The 18,122-nt window shown below is 34.0% G+C and overlaps 3 protein-coding genes and 1 pseudogene across 3 annotated transcripts; all 4 read right to left on the bottom strand.

Annotated features, from left to right (window-relative positions):
* Positions 1-567: 567 nt before the first annotated feature.
* LOC115983176 lies at positions 568-1,972 on the bottom strand (annotated as a pseudogene).
* An 8,573-nt stretch (positions 1,973-10,545) lies between these two features.
* Positions 10,546-12,151, bottom strand: LOC115987723 (hydroquinone glucosyltransferase-like). Its single transcript, XM_031111318.1, has one exon. The coding sequence runs from the start codon at positions 12,099-12,101 to the stop codon at positions 10,695-10,697; it is 1,407 nt and encodes a 468-aa protein (XP_030967178.1). The 5' UTR covers positions 12,102-12,151; the 3' UTR covers positions 10,546-10,694.
* Positions 12,152-14,962: 2,811 nt separating this feature from the next.
* On the bottom strand, positions 14,963-15,908 carry LOC115985084 (hydroquinone glucosyltransferase-like; the record flags this gene model as incomplete). The annotated part of the gene is given in 2 exon segments (XM_031108055.1): positions 14,963-15,304; positions 15,306-15,908. Coding segments are annotated over 2 exon segments (945 nt in total), but the record flags the coding sequence as incomplete, so codon positions are not given.
* LOC115987632 (hydroquinone glucosyltransferase-like) lies at positions 15,824-17,492 on the bottom strand. The gene has a single exon (XM_031111220.1). The coding sequence runs from the start codon at positions 17,440-17,442 to the stop codon at positions 16,036-16,038; it is 1,407 nt and encodes a 468-aa protein (XP_030967080.1). The 5' UTR covers positions 17,443-17,492; the 3' UTR covers positions 15,824-16,035.
* Positions 17,493-18,122: the final 630 nt, after the last annotated feature.

Below are 18,122 nucleotides of genomic sequence, written 5' to 3'. Positions count from 1 at the left end.
ACTAAGTACAATACCTCACAGCTAATCTAACTAAACTCAACTAACTAAGTACAACACTTTAATGCAATACAACCAAACTGCAACAATACAACACTTTAAAGCTACTATACAACACTTTAAGGCCACTGGTAACTGTCTCTGTACTAGCCTCCCTTAACACTCTGTCGTAACAGCACACCTCTACACTCTGCCTGCACTGCCCAACACACTGCCCCGTACTGTACAACACACTGCCCTGCACTCTGCACTAACTAGCCACAATGTCTCAAATGCACCTTAGTGAGGATCCTAACACCGCTACAGTGCTTGCACAGTGCCAAAGCACTGTAACAGCATAACCGCTTTTTATATAAAGATTAAGAACCAAAGAGAAATTTAATACCACCTCTAAACAAACAAACGATATAATTATAAAGGCATGGTACGGTCAAATATGCAATACATGATAAAGTTACAAAATAAGAAATTAAGAACAAACAACTTTTTTTTTTTTTTGAGAAACAAGAACAAACAACTTAAAAGAAAAACAATTGAATAATAAAGTTGAAATGCAAGAAAAGTATCATGTACTAAAAGCCCGGATGGTTTGTCCATTGGGATGCTAATTCAGAGAGTGCCTTTGTAGAAGATCCCTCTGCAGTTAATGCTTTCTCAGCAGCGATCTTTATATCTTTCATACGATTACGAACTTTCTTCCCTTCTTCTCCAACCAGGAGACCCTTTACAACTTTTGCAATTTCCTCTCGATCAATTAGATCATTTTTGTTAGTTTTTGGTCTCAGTGCCACTTTTACATCCTCAGCTAATAATACTGCATTCATTTTTTGTTCTGCGTAAAGCGGCCAAGCAATCAATGGTATACCTTGCATAATACTCTCTAGGGTCGAATTCCAACCACAATGAGTTAAGAACCCACCCGTGGAGCCATGGCTAAGCGCTTGGGCTTGTGGTGCCCAAGAGGGAACCACTAGACCCTGCCATTTAGTCCTCTCTACGAACCCTTTTGGTAAGAAAGCAAGAGGGTTATTGTCGAGAGTTTGGTCACTATGGTATGTGGCATCAGCTGATTCATTGTTTGGGGTTCTTACAACCCATAAGAACTTTTGGCCACTCAATTCCAATCCCAAGGCTAGCTCATTTGTTTGTTCATATGAGAGAGTCCACCACTCCCAAAACAGACAAACAAGACAGAACAATGTGGTTGATTGTCCAACCATCTTAAACAGTCTGACTCTTCAACCTGATTGCTTGAACCACTTTGGATTGGTCCAACTGGATAAAGTGGAAGATTTTTAGCTTCTTCATCTAACAAAGCTTTTATGGCACTTCCTTCCAATTCCATGTAGGTATTAATGATAATACCTTCAGCTAATCGGAACTGTTTTGCGCTGTGAAGAATCATTTTGTGCGACTCACTGGTTCGATCTTGAACCGGTTCCATAAGATCTCGACCGTGAATAGGTATGCACCCCGGAAGTTTCAATGGTTCTGGTAGGTCTCTACACTCACATGAAACTGTCTTGTCCAGCTTTGTCAAATGAAAAACCAAAGACAAAGTGAAAGCATTTGCATGGAAGAAAATGTAGGGTGAGATGTTGAGTTCTTTGGCAATATCTAGTGCATCAATTCCAAAAGGATCGACTACAAAAGCAGAAAATCGAGTAGACTTTAACACGTCTCGGAGAGGTGGCAGTGAGCGAGTTAAGGTGAGAATAGTTTGGATTTCAAACTTTAGGCCTTTGATCTCCTCCTTCTCCAATATCATAGGAGGAAGAAAGACGTGATCTATGGTGGTGGGAAGGGCTTGAAGAACTGCTTTCATGGCTTTGGATGGAGACCCAAGTACTGGAATGATACAAGTGACGTGTAAGTCGTGGTGATGAACAAGTAGCTTCGCAAACTCAACAAGAGGGATGAGATGTCCCATCCCTGGACTTGCTAGAATAGCTATGTGGGGTTTTTGTTCCATTTGGACAATGTACAAGTCGACAATGTTTTGAAGAGATGGCTTTTGAAAGAGAATTCAATGGTTTTTATGGTGGAGGCTTGAAAGGTTAGATGGTTTATATAGTGTTAGAACTTATGATTAGTATTAGATTATTTCGAGTTTAATTATGAAAACCCCACATGTAGGGGTGTGTAGCTAATCTACTAACCCGCAAAAGCTAACCTGAATCAACCTAATTACCTACTGGCATGGTTTTGAAATTTGGACCGGACCGGCTAGTTGGACCACGGTAACTGAAAACTGGTCATCAATCTGATTCATTAAAAGTATAAAACCGGAAAATTTTAAGTTTCAAACCTAAGGTTTTTTTAACAAACCCAAATTTTAAATGTGTATGACAATTACATTTGCATATAGTTATCCATTTATTTTGTTATTAATATCAATTAATACTTTTTTGGATTAATTTTACTCTTTTCTGATCTTACCACCCCTAATCTAAAATCCTGGTTCCGCCACTATTTACAATAGCTATAAATGTAACAACACAAAATAATGATATTCAAGAATATAAAAGACTTTGTAAAAACACACACACACACACACACACACACACACACACATATATATATATATATATATAGAGAGAGAGAGAGTGAGAGAGAGAGAGAGAGAGAGAGAGAGAGAGAGAGAGCATAGAGCTTACCTTATGAACTCTTTAGTAGTAGATATGATGCTAGATACTTCAAACTTATCTATATATATATATATATATATATATAACCGAAGCCTTTGCAGGCACCACAATTTTCAACGTCAACACAATATTTAAAAAATAAAAAATAAAAACAAAAACATTATAACTCTTCAAAACCCTAGCAACCTTACCCCTCTCTCAAGTTAAGAAATATAAAGCTACGGTTTCTGCAAACTCTCAAAATAAAAACATTATAACTCCTCAAAACTCTAACAACCTTACCCCTCTCAAGTTAAGAAATATAAAGCCACGGTTCCTGCAAACTCTCTCTCTCCAGACGTAGGAAGCCCTAAACGCACGATCTAGCATTCAAGATCTACAATGCACGGTATAGATTTTAGCTTATAAAGTTCAGCTTTTGTAAGGTTAGTTTTGTTTATATATTAATTAATACATAGTACTTTGTTTACCATTGAATACTCATATAATCAATTTCCAATTCAGTGTTCAAGAATTAAACCAAAATTCTAACTGCGCTATCATAAAATATTATTATTAGTATGAATTTTATGGAGTTGCAGTGTTCAGGAATTAAACCAAAATTCTTTTAAATTATCTATAATATTTTGTCCTCCGAAAATTTTCTCTCTTTGATTTTAGTATATTATATTTCTTAAGCTATAGAGAGATTTTCTTTGGTTTTTGCAAACTCTCTCTCTCCAGATGTAGGAAGCCCTAAATGCACGGTATAGCATTCAAGATCTACAACTCACGGTATAGATTTAGCTTATAAAGTTCAGTTTTTGTAAAGTTTGTTTGTTTATATATTTTGATAGAGAAACATGTTCAATGTGGTATAGCTTAATAATCGCATTAATAGCCAATAGTTAATACCATTTGCAAATTCAATTCATGGAGTTGCAATTTTCATTAAATCTTTATATGGCTTGAAGCACTTGCATTTTAACAAATTGGACATGTCTTTAAAGTCCTTTTATTTCTTTGGGGGGAAAAAAAAAGAAAAAAAAGGGAGAGGATATGTTAAAACTTGGCATCATCAACTTATAAGAGAGGATATGTTCTTAGATGGTAGGAATAGGACAAAAATTGCTCATAAAGATGTATGCACATGATCTACTTCCCTTTGCTTTTAGTGAAAGATTAAATGCACGCCAATGTTGAGATCAACCACTCTAAAAAAATAGTCTGTGCAATCATAAAATATTATTATTAGTATGAATTTTATAGAGTTGCGGTGTTCATGAATTAAATTTTAAGGCTCAATTGCACAATATGTGTAAATTCTTCAAAATGCTACTTTAAATAGTAAGTCAATGTGTCTCTTACATTTAGGTATTAGTTAGAATTGTTTTCAAATGATTGTACCAATAAAGGTGAATGTCTATAAATTTTGTTTAACTATCCCGTGCATCGCATGGGTTAGTGACTAGTTTACAAAATTCACAAGAGCAATACTATTTTAGCATATATACAAGTTGGAAGGGGCTCTGAGCATCTGATACTAGTAGCAAACACATACAAAAATAAAAAGGGAAATGGAAAGGAAGTCGATATCTTATTACTCATTGAGATGTACAAATGAAATGCATCTCCTTATATACAAAACAAAGATACATGAATACAAAAGAATAGTAATCTTCTAGAATCTAAGGGTTCATTTGGTTGGAGGTGGAATAAGGAGGGTAGAAAAGAAATGAGAGAAAAGGGGAGAGAAAATATTTTTAGTGTGTGTTTGGCTAAAAAGAGGAGAGGAAAAAAAATCAGCAGGGTTTAGATGTTTTCTTCCCTGACTCACCAAAGTGTTTTCTCTCTAAATTGAGGAGAAAACAAATGCTACAACGTGCTAGGTTTCCTTGGTTTGACTCTTTTTTTTTTGGGTGAAAACACCATTTTGATCCCTACATTTTGGGGTCACAATAAATTTAGTTCCTACATTTTGATAACAATCAATTTGGTCTATGTTATTTTCAGCTTGTAATCAATTTGGTCCTACCATTAACTCACTAATGGAAAGTGCCTATGTGGCAAACAAAGTGCTTAGTTGGCACAATTGAAGCTGACATGGCTAAAAAAATACTAATAAAAAATGTCATGTCAGCATCTGAATGAAAAAAAAATTATCAATTTTAATGAAAAAAATATAGGAGAATTAAAAACCAAAAAAATAAAATCTAGATGATCTTGAACATGAACGAATCTAGAAACTCAAGTCTCCATAAATTCAAATAAAAATTTATCAAACTCAAAGGGGTTGAAGAAAAACTGTAATTTAGATGAGCCAAAACCTCAGAAAGAGAAGGCTTAAATTCAAAATACACAACAGCACCGCAGAAAGTCAAAATAACATTACAGAAATAAGCATTCAACATTAGAGACAGCTAATAGCATTCAACATCAGAAGCTAAAAATGGAAAACTAGATATAGCTTACAGCTAAAATCCCAATGCCTTGGACTGAAATTCCAGAGCAAGAACAAAACACAAAATCTCAAAATTCCCAAATCCTCAAATCCCAAAAGCTGTGCTTATGACCCAGATTGATTACTCAGCACTTAAAAAATAGCATCAATTAGAGAGAGTAAAGTCAAAATTAAAACTTGGACAAAGAGCATGGGGAAGATAAGATCATAAACAATAGAAAGTTAATTATATTATATAAGTTACAGAGTGCACGAGTATATAAGTTATATACCCTATTTTGATTGGAGAATCATAAGAAAATATAAAACAAAAAAATAATACAAAAATAATAAAAGTGAGTTTGATACGTGTGTGAAGAGTGTACGCAAGATATTAGTGAAAAATGATGAAGCTAGTGATGTGGGTTCCTAGATCTGGGTTCATGTTCAAGATCATTTGGTTTTTTTTTTTTTTTTTTTTTTTTATTTTTTTTTTTTTATATATAAATTAATTTTTTTATTCAGATGCTGACATGACATTTTTTTATTAGTATTTTAGTAGCCATGTCAACTTTAATTGTGTCAACTAAGCACTCTGTTTGCCATGTAGGCACTTTTCATTAGTGAGTTAACGGTAGGAACCAAATTGATTAAAAGTTAAAAATAATAAGGACCAAATAGATTGCTATCAAAATGTAGGGACAAAATTGACTGTGACCCTAAAATGTAGGAACCAAAATGGTGTTTTCGCCTTTTTTTTTTTTTTTAATATAAATTACATTCTTTAGTTTTTTGTGCTTTTCTATACTTAGGTTTTTTTTTTTTTTTTCATTATGTACGTTTTTGTTACTCAGCTGTTCCTTTTTTCTTTTTCTTTTATAATTTTAAATTTCATTCTTTAGTGTTTTGTCCATTTCAATTCTATACTTTTCATTCGGTTGGTTTTTTATATTTATTTATTATTTTTTGGTTGTGTTTCATCTGTTTTGTTTATCCTTTTTATTATCTTCTAATTTGTTTTCTATTTTTATTTTTTTTATCTAATAGGGGAATAAAAAGTAAATTTATACAAATTACATTTTTTATCCTTCTACTTTTTCGCCCCAAAACCATACACCATGAGAGAAAACTAAAAACTTTTTTATTTTCTCCTTATTTTTTGTCCTCTCACTTTTTTATTTCTCCAACTAAACGGATCCTAAAAAGACTATACATGTCATTTCTTACAAAATGGTCATCTGCTAATTTTACCATTCATAAATAGACTTGACCAAAAAGGAAGACAGCTTGATTTGGGTTTTCATAGTTCTTCTAAGGAATCCTTAGATGGGCCACCATGATGACCTGAGCATTGGACTTGCTCAGATTACTATAATTTGTTTGGTTGTGGGCTTACATCTTGGACAAATGGCCTAGTTTTCGGGCTCATGGGCTTCTGTTTGAGTGGTAAAGGTTTAATAGGGCCTCTCTAGTTTAGTTGGGCCACCCTTTTTTATAAGAAAAGAATAATGGGCTGACCTTCTCCAATATCTTTGTTATTAATTTTAGGTTAAAGGATGACTACAAAATGAAGTGGCTAGAATTAGCAGATCTTTTCCAACACGTACGATTGAATTGTGTTTCCAACTCTAATATTGTTGCAATCCACACCTTAGGCAAATCGGCATCTTGTCCTTCAAGCTTAGTTGCCTTTGAAGAAAGAAGGGTGCATGTGCTTTAATACTTATTATCATGATTTTCAGACTTGGACTGTTCAAAGAATCGGTAAAGGGAGAGGTTCAAGGTTTTTAAGGTCAACCGAGATTCGACCAAAGTTGAACCGCGATGATGTCATAATTACTTTAATAATTAATTAAAACCTAAATATAGATATTAAATTTATAAAACTAGCAAAATTGACTAATATATCTATATATATGAGGGAAATTTAATGATTTCAAGTATATATTTAATAATTAAATAAGAAAGTTAATAAAATAATAATCATGAAAACATTAAAATTTATGATTTATTTTTGAAGTAAAGTTGAATATCTTTGAAGGATTTTAATTATATATATATTTTTATATTCCTTGTAAGAGATGGATAATTTAATTAAGTAGAATAGAATTGTGTTAAGTTATTTTTACAAAAATAAAAAATAAAAAAATTTTGTTAAGTTTACTTCAAGTAATTTTTTTTTTTTTTTGGGTTATTGTTGAGCATCAACTTGCAAGCTTAACTGAATGGTTAGGCTCTAGTTCCAACTTTGACCGTGCCTAGGTTCTAAACCTAGTAAGCTTTTGGCACATATTAATCATATAGTGTCTAAATGATTAATTTATCTTATGTTTGTTTAATTTGTTTTGCTTTATCCATTTTTTTCTTCTAACTTGTTACTTTTTTTTAATTTTTTTTTAAATTTTTATCCAATAGGACATTAAAGTAAGTTTATATAAACTACATTTTCTATCTCTTCACTTTTTCACCCCTAAATTAAACATTACATGGGAAAACTAAATTTTTTTCTATTTTCTTCTCATTTTCTATCCTTCTACTTTTCTACTATTCCAATCAAAAGGACTCTAAAAAGACTATATGTGTCATTCTTACAAAATATTCTTCTGCAAATTTTACCATTCATGAAGAGACAAATGTCTAATAAAAGGCTTATCTACTTTTTCGCTATGTACACTTTCAAAGCTACAAGCAATGCTAGCACTTGTCTACAATATTCTCTAACTAAATGCATTGCATTTTGCACATGTATAAAGAATACAACGAATAGAACATTATCTGTTGGGGCGAGAGGGTGAAGTGATAAAAATGACTCATGGGTTTGGAAGGGGGTGGGAACCAACACATAGAGGACATGAGACAATATCCACTTGTAGTGACCTAATAGACTACTAAGAAACATGTCAATGGGACATCATGATGCTACATTTCTTCTTTGACAAAAAATCTATGTCAGAGATTAGAAAAATTCATCTTTCAAGTAGGTCAACTATAGACGAGATTATATGGGCGTGCAACAAGTTAGGGAAGTTTACTACTAAATGAGACATTTGGATGAACCAAACGGAAGGATAATCATGAGAAGTTATGGAAGTTCCTGTGGTGGAACAAAATTCATGAAAGACTGAACATTATTGTTAGCCTCTTTTAACAAACTAAACCCAATTCAGGAAGCTTTCACACCAGACTTGACCAAAGCTAGGAAGAGAACTCGATTTAGGTTTTCATGGTTCTTCTTAGGAATCCTTAGATGGGCCACCTTGATGAACTGAGCATTGGACTTGCTCAGATTACTATCATTTGTTTGGACAAATGGCCTAGTTTTTGGGCTCATGGGTTTTTGTTCTGTTTGAGCAGTTAAGGCTTAAGAGCATCTCCAATAGATTAGCTAAATCTATGTTTTGGAGAGTAAGCCCAAAAACCTAGCTCCAACCGATTCTCTATATGCAAAACTTTTCCAATTTTTTTTTGAAGTTGCTACAACCTCTTGATATAGAGAACACTGTAGCAACTCCAAATGAATTTTTCTACTTAAAAAATTCATACATCTCAATAAAAAAATAATTCTTTCTCTCCTCTCACAGCTACAAACACAACAATCTTTCTCTCAAACATCTCTAAACTTAAGCATAATCAGATTATCAAAATATAAACTCAAAAACACAATTTTAAAATTAATCAAATAATAACAATAAAAGCAAAAAGAAGAAGAAAAAAAGAAGAAGATAAAAGACATAAGCCATCTAACCCATTTGGATTGCGTTGGGGACGAAGATGAGCGACGGCACAGTGACCCATCTCTCTTGTTCTTTCTCTCTATACCTCTTTTCTATCTTTTCTTATCGTAGAGAGAGCTAGTGAATGTTCTGGAATCAAGTAAAAAGAAAAAAAAGAAAAAAAAGAAAAAAAAAGAAAAAAAGAAAAAAAAAAGAGAGAGAGAGCTGGAGAAAGAAAGAGAGAATGAGAGCTAGATTCACTGGAATGTTCTTGAATGAGGGAGAAAAAGAAAATAAAAGAGGGGGGGGGGATAGAGATAGGACACTGGACACGTGTGTGGAGGAGAAAAACAGGAAAAAACAAAAGAAAAGAAAAAAAAGAAATGAAACGTATGGATGAAAATGAAATGAAAGAAAGGAAAAATAGTATAAAGAATAAAAAATCCTAATTGAGAAATGCTACAACAATATTTTCACAATAGGTTTCACGTAACAGATTGCTATTAGTTAATATTGATGAGTAAAAAAATAATTTCAGTGGTAGGTTCAAATTAAAATTAGTAACAACTATCCACATAAATTTTGTTGTGAAAGTATTATAAAAAATGTTGTGGACATAACACTTCTCATTGAAAAATATAGTTGTTAAAAAAAGAATAAATAATGAAAGAAAAAATAATATTTAAATGAGATAGAGAAAGGATAAAGAATCTGTTGGAAGATGTATTTGAAAAAGTAAATAGGTAAAAGTTAAATGTCACTGTTTATTGTCAAAACAGTACAAAAATATGGAGAAGCTGTTAGAGATGCCCTAATAAGCCTCTCTAGTTTAGTTGAGCCACCATTTTTAATTAAGAAAAGAATAATGGGCTGTCTGTCTTCAATATCTTTGTTATTAATTTTAGGTTAAATGTAGCTATAATTTTTTTTTTTTTTTTTGGAAATAGTTTCAACTTATAGCGTTTGCTTTTGATAATAGCTTTTTATCATTAGACTAAGGAATCAATTAATTTTTGATTTAGACGAGGATTGAATCTTAAATCTCTTATTCAACAACCTGAAATTATACTAATTGAACTAACTAGAATCCACAATGATAGCTACAAAATAGCAGATCTTTTCAAATATATACGTTAAATTGTATTTCCAAATTCTAATATTGTTGCAGTCCACACCATACCTTAGGCAAATCGGCTTTTAGATATCCTTGTTTTGGTTGTATCCCCAGGCATCTTGTCCTTCAAGCATATTTGCCTATGAAGAAAGAAGGTTGTATGTGCTTTAATGCTTATTAATATAAATTACACACGTTTGGTCAAAGAATTTCGTTTTGGTACACATCAACACATCAATCTTCTAGTGCCTAAATGATTAATCATGTTACGTAATTGTTTTTTTTTTTTTTTTTGGGTGAAAAAAGAAGAACATTAGGTTGATGCTTATGTACCACAGTACGAGTTCGTCTTTTTTATTAGAGCTAGCCAGACAAGTCACAAGTCCCACATTCCCGTAAGTACGTCAAATTTTGTCATTTCGAAGAACGTTAGATTGACGCTTATGTACCACAGTACGAGTTCGTCTTTTCCACTAGAGCTAGCCAGACAAGTCAAAAGTCCCACATTCCCGTAAGTACGTCAAATTTTGTCATTTCGAAGAACGTTAGGTTGATGCTTATGTACCACAGTACGAGTTCGTCTTTTCCACTAGAGCTAGCCAGACAAGTCACAAGTCCCACATTCCCGTAAGTTAGAGCGAATGAGAAATCTAATACCACCTCTAAAAAGCAAACGCTATATTTATAAAGGCACATATAAATATGCAATACATGATAAAGTGACAAAATAAGAAATTAAGACTAGACAACATAAAGAAAAACAACTGAAGAATAAAGTTGAAAAGCAAGAAAAGTATCATGTTCTAAAAGTCAGGATGATTTTTCCATTGGGTTGCTAATTTAGAGAGTGCCTTTGTAGAAGAGCCATCTGCACTTAGTGCTTTCTCAGCAGCGATCTTAATATCTTCCATACGATTATGAACTTTCTTCCCTTCTTCTCCAACCATGAGACCCTTTACAACTTTTGCAATTTCCTCTCGATCAATTAGACCATTTTTGTCAGTTTTTGGTCTCAGTGCAACTTTTAGATCCTCAGCTAACAATGCTGCATTCATTTTTTGTTCTGCAAAAAGTGGCCATACAATTAATGGTATGCCTTGCATGATACTCTCTAGGGTCGAATTCCAACCACAATGAGTTAAGAATCCACCCGTGGAGCCATGGCTAAGCACTTGGGCTTGTGGAGCCCACAAGGGCACAACTAGACCCTGCCCTTTAGTCCTCTCTACGAACCCTTTTGGTAAGAAAGCAAGAGGGTTGTCGCCGAGATTTTGGTCACTAAGGTATGTGGCATCAGCTGATTCATTATTTGGGGTTCTTACAACCCATATGAACTTTTGGCCGCTCAATTCCAATCCTAAGGCTAGCTCATTGGTTTGTTCATATGAGAGGGTTCCACCACTCCCAAAACAAACAAACAAGACAGAGCCATGTGGTTGATTGTCCAACCAACTTAAACAGTCTGACTCTAACTTGTCAACCTGATTGCTTGAACCACTTTGGATCGGTCCAACTGGAAAAAGTGGGAGATTTTTAGCTTCTTCCTCTAACATTGCTTTTATAGCACTTCCTTCCAATTCCATGAAGGTATTAACGATAATACCTTCAGCTAATCGGTACCGTTTTGCGTTGGTAAGAAACATTTTGTACAACTCACTTGTTCGATCTTGCACCGGTTCTATAAGATCTCGACCGTGAATAGGTATGCACCCTGGAAGTTTTACTGGTTCTGGTAGGTCTCTATACTCGCATGGTACTGTCTCGTCCAGCTTTGGCAAATGAAGAACCAAAGACAGCGCAAAAGCATTTGAGGAGAAAAAAATGTAGGGTGAGATGTTGAGTTCCTTAGCAATATCTAGTGCATCAATCCCAAAAGGATCGACTACAAAAGCAGAAAATCGAGTAGACTTTAACACATCACGAAGAGGTGGCAGTGAACGAGTTAAGGTGAGCATAGCTTGGACTTCAAGCTTTAGGCCTTTGATCTCCTCCTCCTCCAATATCACTGGAGGAAGAAAGACGTTATCTATGCTAGTAGGGAGGGCTTGAAGGACTGCTTTCATAGCTTTGGACGGAGACCCAAGTACGGGAATGATACATGTGATGTGGAAGTCGTGGTGAAGAAGAAGTAGCTTGGCAAGCTCTACAAGAGGGATGAGATGTCCCATCCCCGGACTTGGTAGAAGAGCTATGTGGGGTTTTTGTTCCATATGGACAATATACAAGACTACAATATAATGCTTTGAATAGATGGCTTTTGAAAGAGAATATAGAACGATTTTTATGGTTGGGACTTGTAAAGGTTGGATGGTTTATATAGGCGTTTTGGTCAAATATGTGTGTATGATTATTCGATGGAGTGGAAATGAGAGAAAATCAACCAATTAGATTTTATGTACCATTGGCACAAACGTACTTGCATGCGTTAGAATGACGTAATTACAAACGTTAGTCTTCGAACAAAATTTAAATAATAAAATCAACATTTGAAACCTTTTCTTTTCTCTCTAGTAAAATTAAATATTTTAAGAGTAATGATACTTATATAATACTGTCATAAAAATTTCACAAGAAAATTTAAATGGTAAGTTGTTAATGGTAAATAAAAAAATGATGTTAATTGTATAGTTAAAAACCATTTAAAACTTGACACTTAACTTTTATTGAGAATTTATTATAAAAATATTATAAATATAGCACTAAAATGATCATATTTAAGCTTATTTCAGCTGTGTTTAAAAATAATTTAAGGCGAAGGTTTTCAGATTTTTATTCTAGAGGGGTCAAAGAAATATTTGTTTATATATATTGGTCAGGTCAAGGGAGTTCATTTGAATTTCTAAGATGAACATAGCGCTGTCCCTTAATATAAACATACATCAAATGTGTTAGTGTGATGTAACTTTTTTTTTTATTTTTTTTGAGAAACCTAGGGTGACGTAACTTCAATAGCAAATCTAGGAAAAAAATTACCCTTAATTAGCATTTCCAGGTCATATTGAAAGAATTTCTTCCTATAATTAATTGGCAAATGTGAGATTATTGACTACTCAAAAATATGAAAAAATAATTAGGTTCTCAAAAGTTTTAATTACCGTTAGAAAATATTAAAACAAAAATAAAATAGGGAACTTATAAAACCAACCCATATTGCAGATATTGAGAGGAGAGAGGTTGTCATATCAAAACTATATATGTTAAGAGCAAACCTTCTTGAGCCTAAATAGTTAGAAAATCCTCTTCATAGATTTGGTGACTTAAAATCCTCTCCATAGATTTGCATAAGTTGTTTGGGGTCAAAATCATATTTTTCAATTAATATAAGAGCATTCAGATCTTGTAGGGGTCAAAATAGACTTTTTCCAATAGTATCAAAGCCTAAGTACAGTTAGAAATATTTTTCCAAGATTGTGCAAGGCTCATAGAGATTCCTAGGATGTTAGCCTGCGTGTTAATGAAGGCAGGTTGAGATATATAACAAAAGAATGATGACATCGAAGTTGCGAAGACCCATGATTGCTCCATACTCTTATATGGTGAGATAAATCTCCTCAATGTTAAGATTAATTTTCAAGGGTTCAAGTATTAAATTAGACTTATTTTTCTGTGTAATCTTGAGTAGAATGTATTCTAGAACATTCATGTACTCTTGTGGTTTTGTTAGAAATTTTCAGAGGGAAAGATTGTTAGGGTCATATGTTTATGTAATTGGCATATTCTATAACAAAATGCACTTGTACTTGGGTAGATTTAAGTGGATTCAAGGTTATCATGAAGTATTTTGAAATAGATTTTCAAGTGGTAGTATTGAAGACATGAAAACTGCTCAAAGAGCAAGTGGTGAAAAGCTGAAAACTGGGATCTCGATATCTGGATCGACACTTTCGATCTATCGAGATTTAATGAACCTCGATACCTATCTCAATCTATCGAGCTAACAATTTTTAGAATATAGCCTGCAATGTTTTATTATAATTGACTATTTGTTTATGGGTTTGTGTAAACCTAATAGGAATATAAGAGCCTATTTAAAAGGCTCATTAAACTCTTATTTAAATAAAGTGGTAGAGAAAGAAAATCCTAACCCTAATGCTTCATAAAATTTTCTTATTGAAACCCTAATCTCCAATTGTTGAACCAATGAGATCAGAAAATAGAAGAAAGAGATCTTGCTGCCTGGGACTCTTGTGCGCTTCTTAGTTCTGTTCCAAGCAAAGTCTTAAACACTATCTATTAAGTGAAACATCTATATACTAAAAAATTATGATTGAAAATTTTAATAAAATTATATATTTAATATCTCAAAATAAAATCTGAGTATAAATATAGTTACTATTAATTAGTTATACATTTATTTAATTTGTTTGTACAAAAAAATAATTTTTTTTATTATATAGAAGTGTTGACGTGGGAAAAATAAAAGAAAGTGAAGGTGAAATTTTATTTAAACAATATTTTTTTTATTATAAAAAATTTAAGAGCTATCTTCCAAGAAAAAAATAAAAAGGAAAATAAAGCAAGAACTAAAGCTTTTAGAAAACTGTCAAACCTGAAGTGACGGACTAGAATCGTTGCAATGCTCAATGGAGAAGATAGTATGAAGTGCAACTAAGAAACTTAAGAAAAAAAAAATCACTTCCCAGCAATTTGTGTAAAATTGAGGTTGGCGATTTAATTTTTTTTTTTTTTTTTTCCATTTTTAAGAGAGAGATCAAGAGAGAGTAATTTTTCAGCATTTGTGTGTGGGATAGTAATGAGTTCTATACTCTAAAACTGAAAAAAGCAAACACTCATTGCCACATCTAATGAAAGTATTTTTCTTTTTCTAGTTTTTCTTTGTTAAAAAAAAAATACATTTTATTTATTGACTACTATTAGGGGCTTAATTGATACTCCCTTTAGTACATAAATATTTCTATTGGTTAAAATTAGAGAACTTTTTTTATTAGGAGTTTTAGGCGGTTACCTACTTTCCTCTTACCATGAGCCAGCCCTCACAAAATTGATTACCATACAAAATGAAAAACAAAGAGGAACAAATTAGAAAATTGAGCAAGAAAAGTATTGTGTCCTAAAAGGAAGGTTGATTTTTCCATTGGGATGCTAATGCAGAGAGTGCCCTAGTAGAAGACCCATCTACACTTAGTGCTTTCTCAGCGGCAATCTTTAAGTCTTTTATATGCTTATGAACTTTCTTGCCTCCTTCTCCGACTATAAGATCCTTTACTACTTTTGCAATTTCCTCTCGGTCCGCTAAACCTTTCTCGTTAGCTTTAGGTCTCAACGCCACTTTTAGATCCTCAGCTAATAATACTGTATTCATTTTTTGTTCTGCAAAAAACGGCCATGTAATAAATGGTATTGCTTGCATGATACTTTCCAGGGTCAAATTCCAACCACAGTGACTTAATTAAGAACCCACCAGTGGAGCTGTGGCTAAGCACTTGGGCTTGTGGTACCCAAGAAGGCACCATCAGACCCTGCCCTTTGGCCCTCTCTACAAACCCTTTTGGTAAGAAAGCAAGAGGGCTCTTGTCATGGCTTTGGTCATTAAGGTACCCAGCATTTGCTGATTCATTTGGACTTCTTACCACCGATAAGAACTTTTGGCCACTCAATTCCAATCCTAAGGCTAGCTCAGTCATTTGGTTATAAGAGAGAGTTCCACCACTACCAAAACAAACAAATAGGACAGACTCCCTTGGCTGATTGTCCAACCATCTTAAACAATCAGACCTATCAACCTGATTGCTTGAACCAATTTGCATGATGGGTCCAACTGGATAAAGTGAGATTTTTCCTACTTCTTCTTCGAAAGCTTTTATAGCACTTCCTTCCAATTCCATGAAGGTATTAACCATAATACCCTCAGTTAATCGGAGTTGTTTTCCGATGCGAAAAATCTCTTTGTAATACTCACTTGTTCGATCTTGAGCAGGTTCTATAAGATCTCTACCGTGAATAGGTATGCACCCCAGAAGTTTCAATGGCTCTGATAGGTCTCTAAAATGCAAACGCTATATTTATAAAGGCACATATAAATATGCAATACAAGATAAAGTGACAAAATAAGAAATTAAGACTAGACAACATAAAGAAAAACAACTGAAGAATAGAGTTGAAAAGCAAGAAAAGTATCATGTTCTAAAAGTCAGGATGATTTTTCCATTGGGTTGCTAATTTAGAGAGTGCCTTTGTAGAAGAGCCATCTGCACTTAGTGCTTTCTCAGCAGCGATCTTTATATCTTTCATACGATTATGAACTTTCTTCCCTTCTTCTCCAACCATTAGACCCTTTACAACTTTTGCAATTTCCTCTCGATCAATTAGACCATTTTTGTTAGTTTTTGGTCTCAGTGCCACTTTTAGATCCTCAGCTAATAATGCTGCATTCATTTTTTGTTCTGCAAAAAGTGGCCATACAATTAATGGTATACCTTGCATGATACTCTCTAGGGTGGAATTCCAACCACAATGAGTTAAGAATCCACCCGTGGAGCCATGGCTAAGCACTTGGGCTTGTGGAGCCCAAAAGGGCACAACTAGACCCTGCCCTTTAGTCCTCTCTACGAACTCTTTTGGTAAGAAAGCAAGAGGGTTGTTGCCGAGAGTTTGGTCACTAAGGTATGTGGCATCAGCTGATTCATTATTTGGGGCTCTTACAACCCATATGAACTTTTGGCCGCTCAATTCCAATCCTAAGGCTAGCTCATTGGTTTGTTCATATGAGAGGGTTCCACCACTCCCAAAACAAACAAACAAGACAGAGCCATGTGGTTGATTGTCCAACCAACTTAAACAGTCTGACTCTAACTTGTCAACCTGATTGCTTGAACCACTTTGGATCGGTCCAACTGGAAAAAGTGGGAGATTTTTAGCTTCTTCGTCTAACAAAGCTTTTATGGCACTTCCTTCCAATTCCATGAAGGTATTAACGATAATACCTTCGGCTAATCGGTACCGTTTTGTGCTGGTAAGAAACATTTTGTAGAACTCACTTGTTCGATCTTGCACCGGTTCTAAAAGATCTCGACCGTGAATAGGTATGCACCCTGGAAGTTTTACTGGTTCTGGTAGGTCTCTATACTCGCATGAAACTGTCTCGTCCAGCTTTGGCAAATGAAGAACCAAAGACAACGCGAAAGCATTTGAGGGGAAGAAAATGTAGGGCGAGATGTTGAGTTCCTTAGCAATAGCTAGCGCATCAATCCCAAAAGGATCGACTACAAAAGCGGAAAATCGATTAGACTTTAACACATCACGAAGAGGTGGCAGTGAACGAGTTAAGGTGAGCATAGCTTGGACTCCATGCTTTAGGCCTTTGATCTCCTCCTCCTCCAATATCACTGGAGGAAGAAAGACGTGATCTATGCTAGTAGGGAGGGCTTGAACGACTGCTTTCATGGCTTTGGATGGAGACCCAAGTACGGGAATGATACATGTGATGTGGAAGTCGTGGTGAAGAAGAAGTAGCTTGGCAAGCTCTACAAGAGGGATGAGACGTCCCATCCCTGGACTTGGTAGAAGAGCTATGTGGGGTTTTTGTTCCATATGGACAATATACAAGACTACAATATAATGCTTTGAATAGATGGCTTTTGAAAGAGAATATAGAACGATTTTTATGGTTGGGACTTGCAATGGTTGGATGGTTTATATAGGCGTTTTGGTCAAATACGTGTGTATGGTTATTCGATGGAGTGGAAATGAGAGAAAAAAAATCAACCAATTAGATTTTATGTAGCATTGGCATAAACGTACTTGCATGCGTTAGAATGACGTAATTACAAACGTTAGTCTTCGAACTTTGTTTAAATAATAAAATCAACATTTGAAACCTTTTCTCTTCTCTTCAGTAAAATTAAATATCTTAAGAGTAGTGATACTTACATAACACTGTCATAAAAATTTTACAACAAAATTTAAATGGCAAGTTGTTAATGATAATTAAAAAAGTGATGTTAATTGTATAGTTAAAAACCAATTAAAACTTGACACTTAACCTTTATTGTGAATTTATTATAAAAATATTATAAATGTAGCACTAAAATGATTATATTTAAGCTTATTTCAGCTGTGTTTACAAATAATTTAAGGTGAAGGTTTTCAGATTTTTATTCTAGAGGGGTCAAAGAAATATTTGTTTATATATATTGGTTAGGTTTAGGGGGTTCATTTGAACCCCTAAGATGAACATAACGCCATCGATCCCCTAATATAAACATACATCA

Source organism: Quercus lobata, chromosome 4, assembly GCF_001633185.2.
Source record: "Quercus lobata isolate SW786 chromosome 4, ValleyOak3.0 Primary Assembly, whole genome shotgun sequence".
NCBI lineage: Eukaryota > Viridiplantae > Streptophyta > Magnoliopsida > Fagales > Fagaceae > Quercus > Quercus lobata.
Note: the sequence above shows the minus strand (reverse complement) of the source record. Positions and strands in the feature narration are given on the sequence as shown.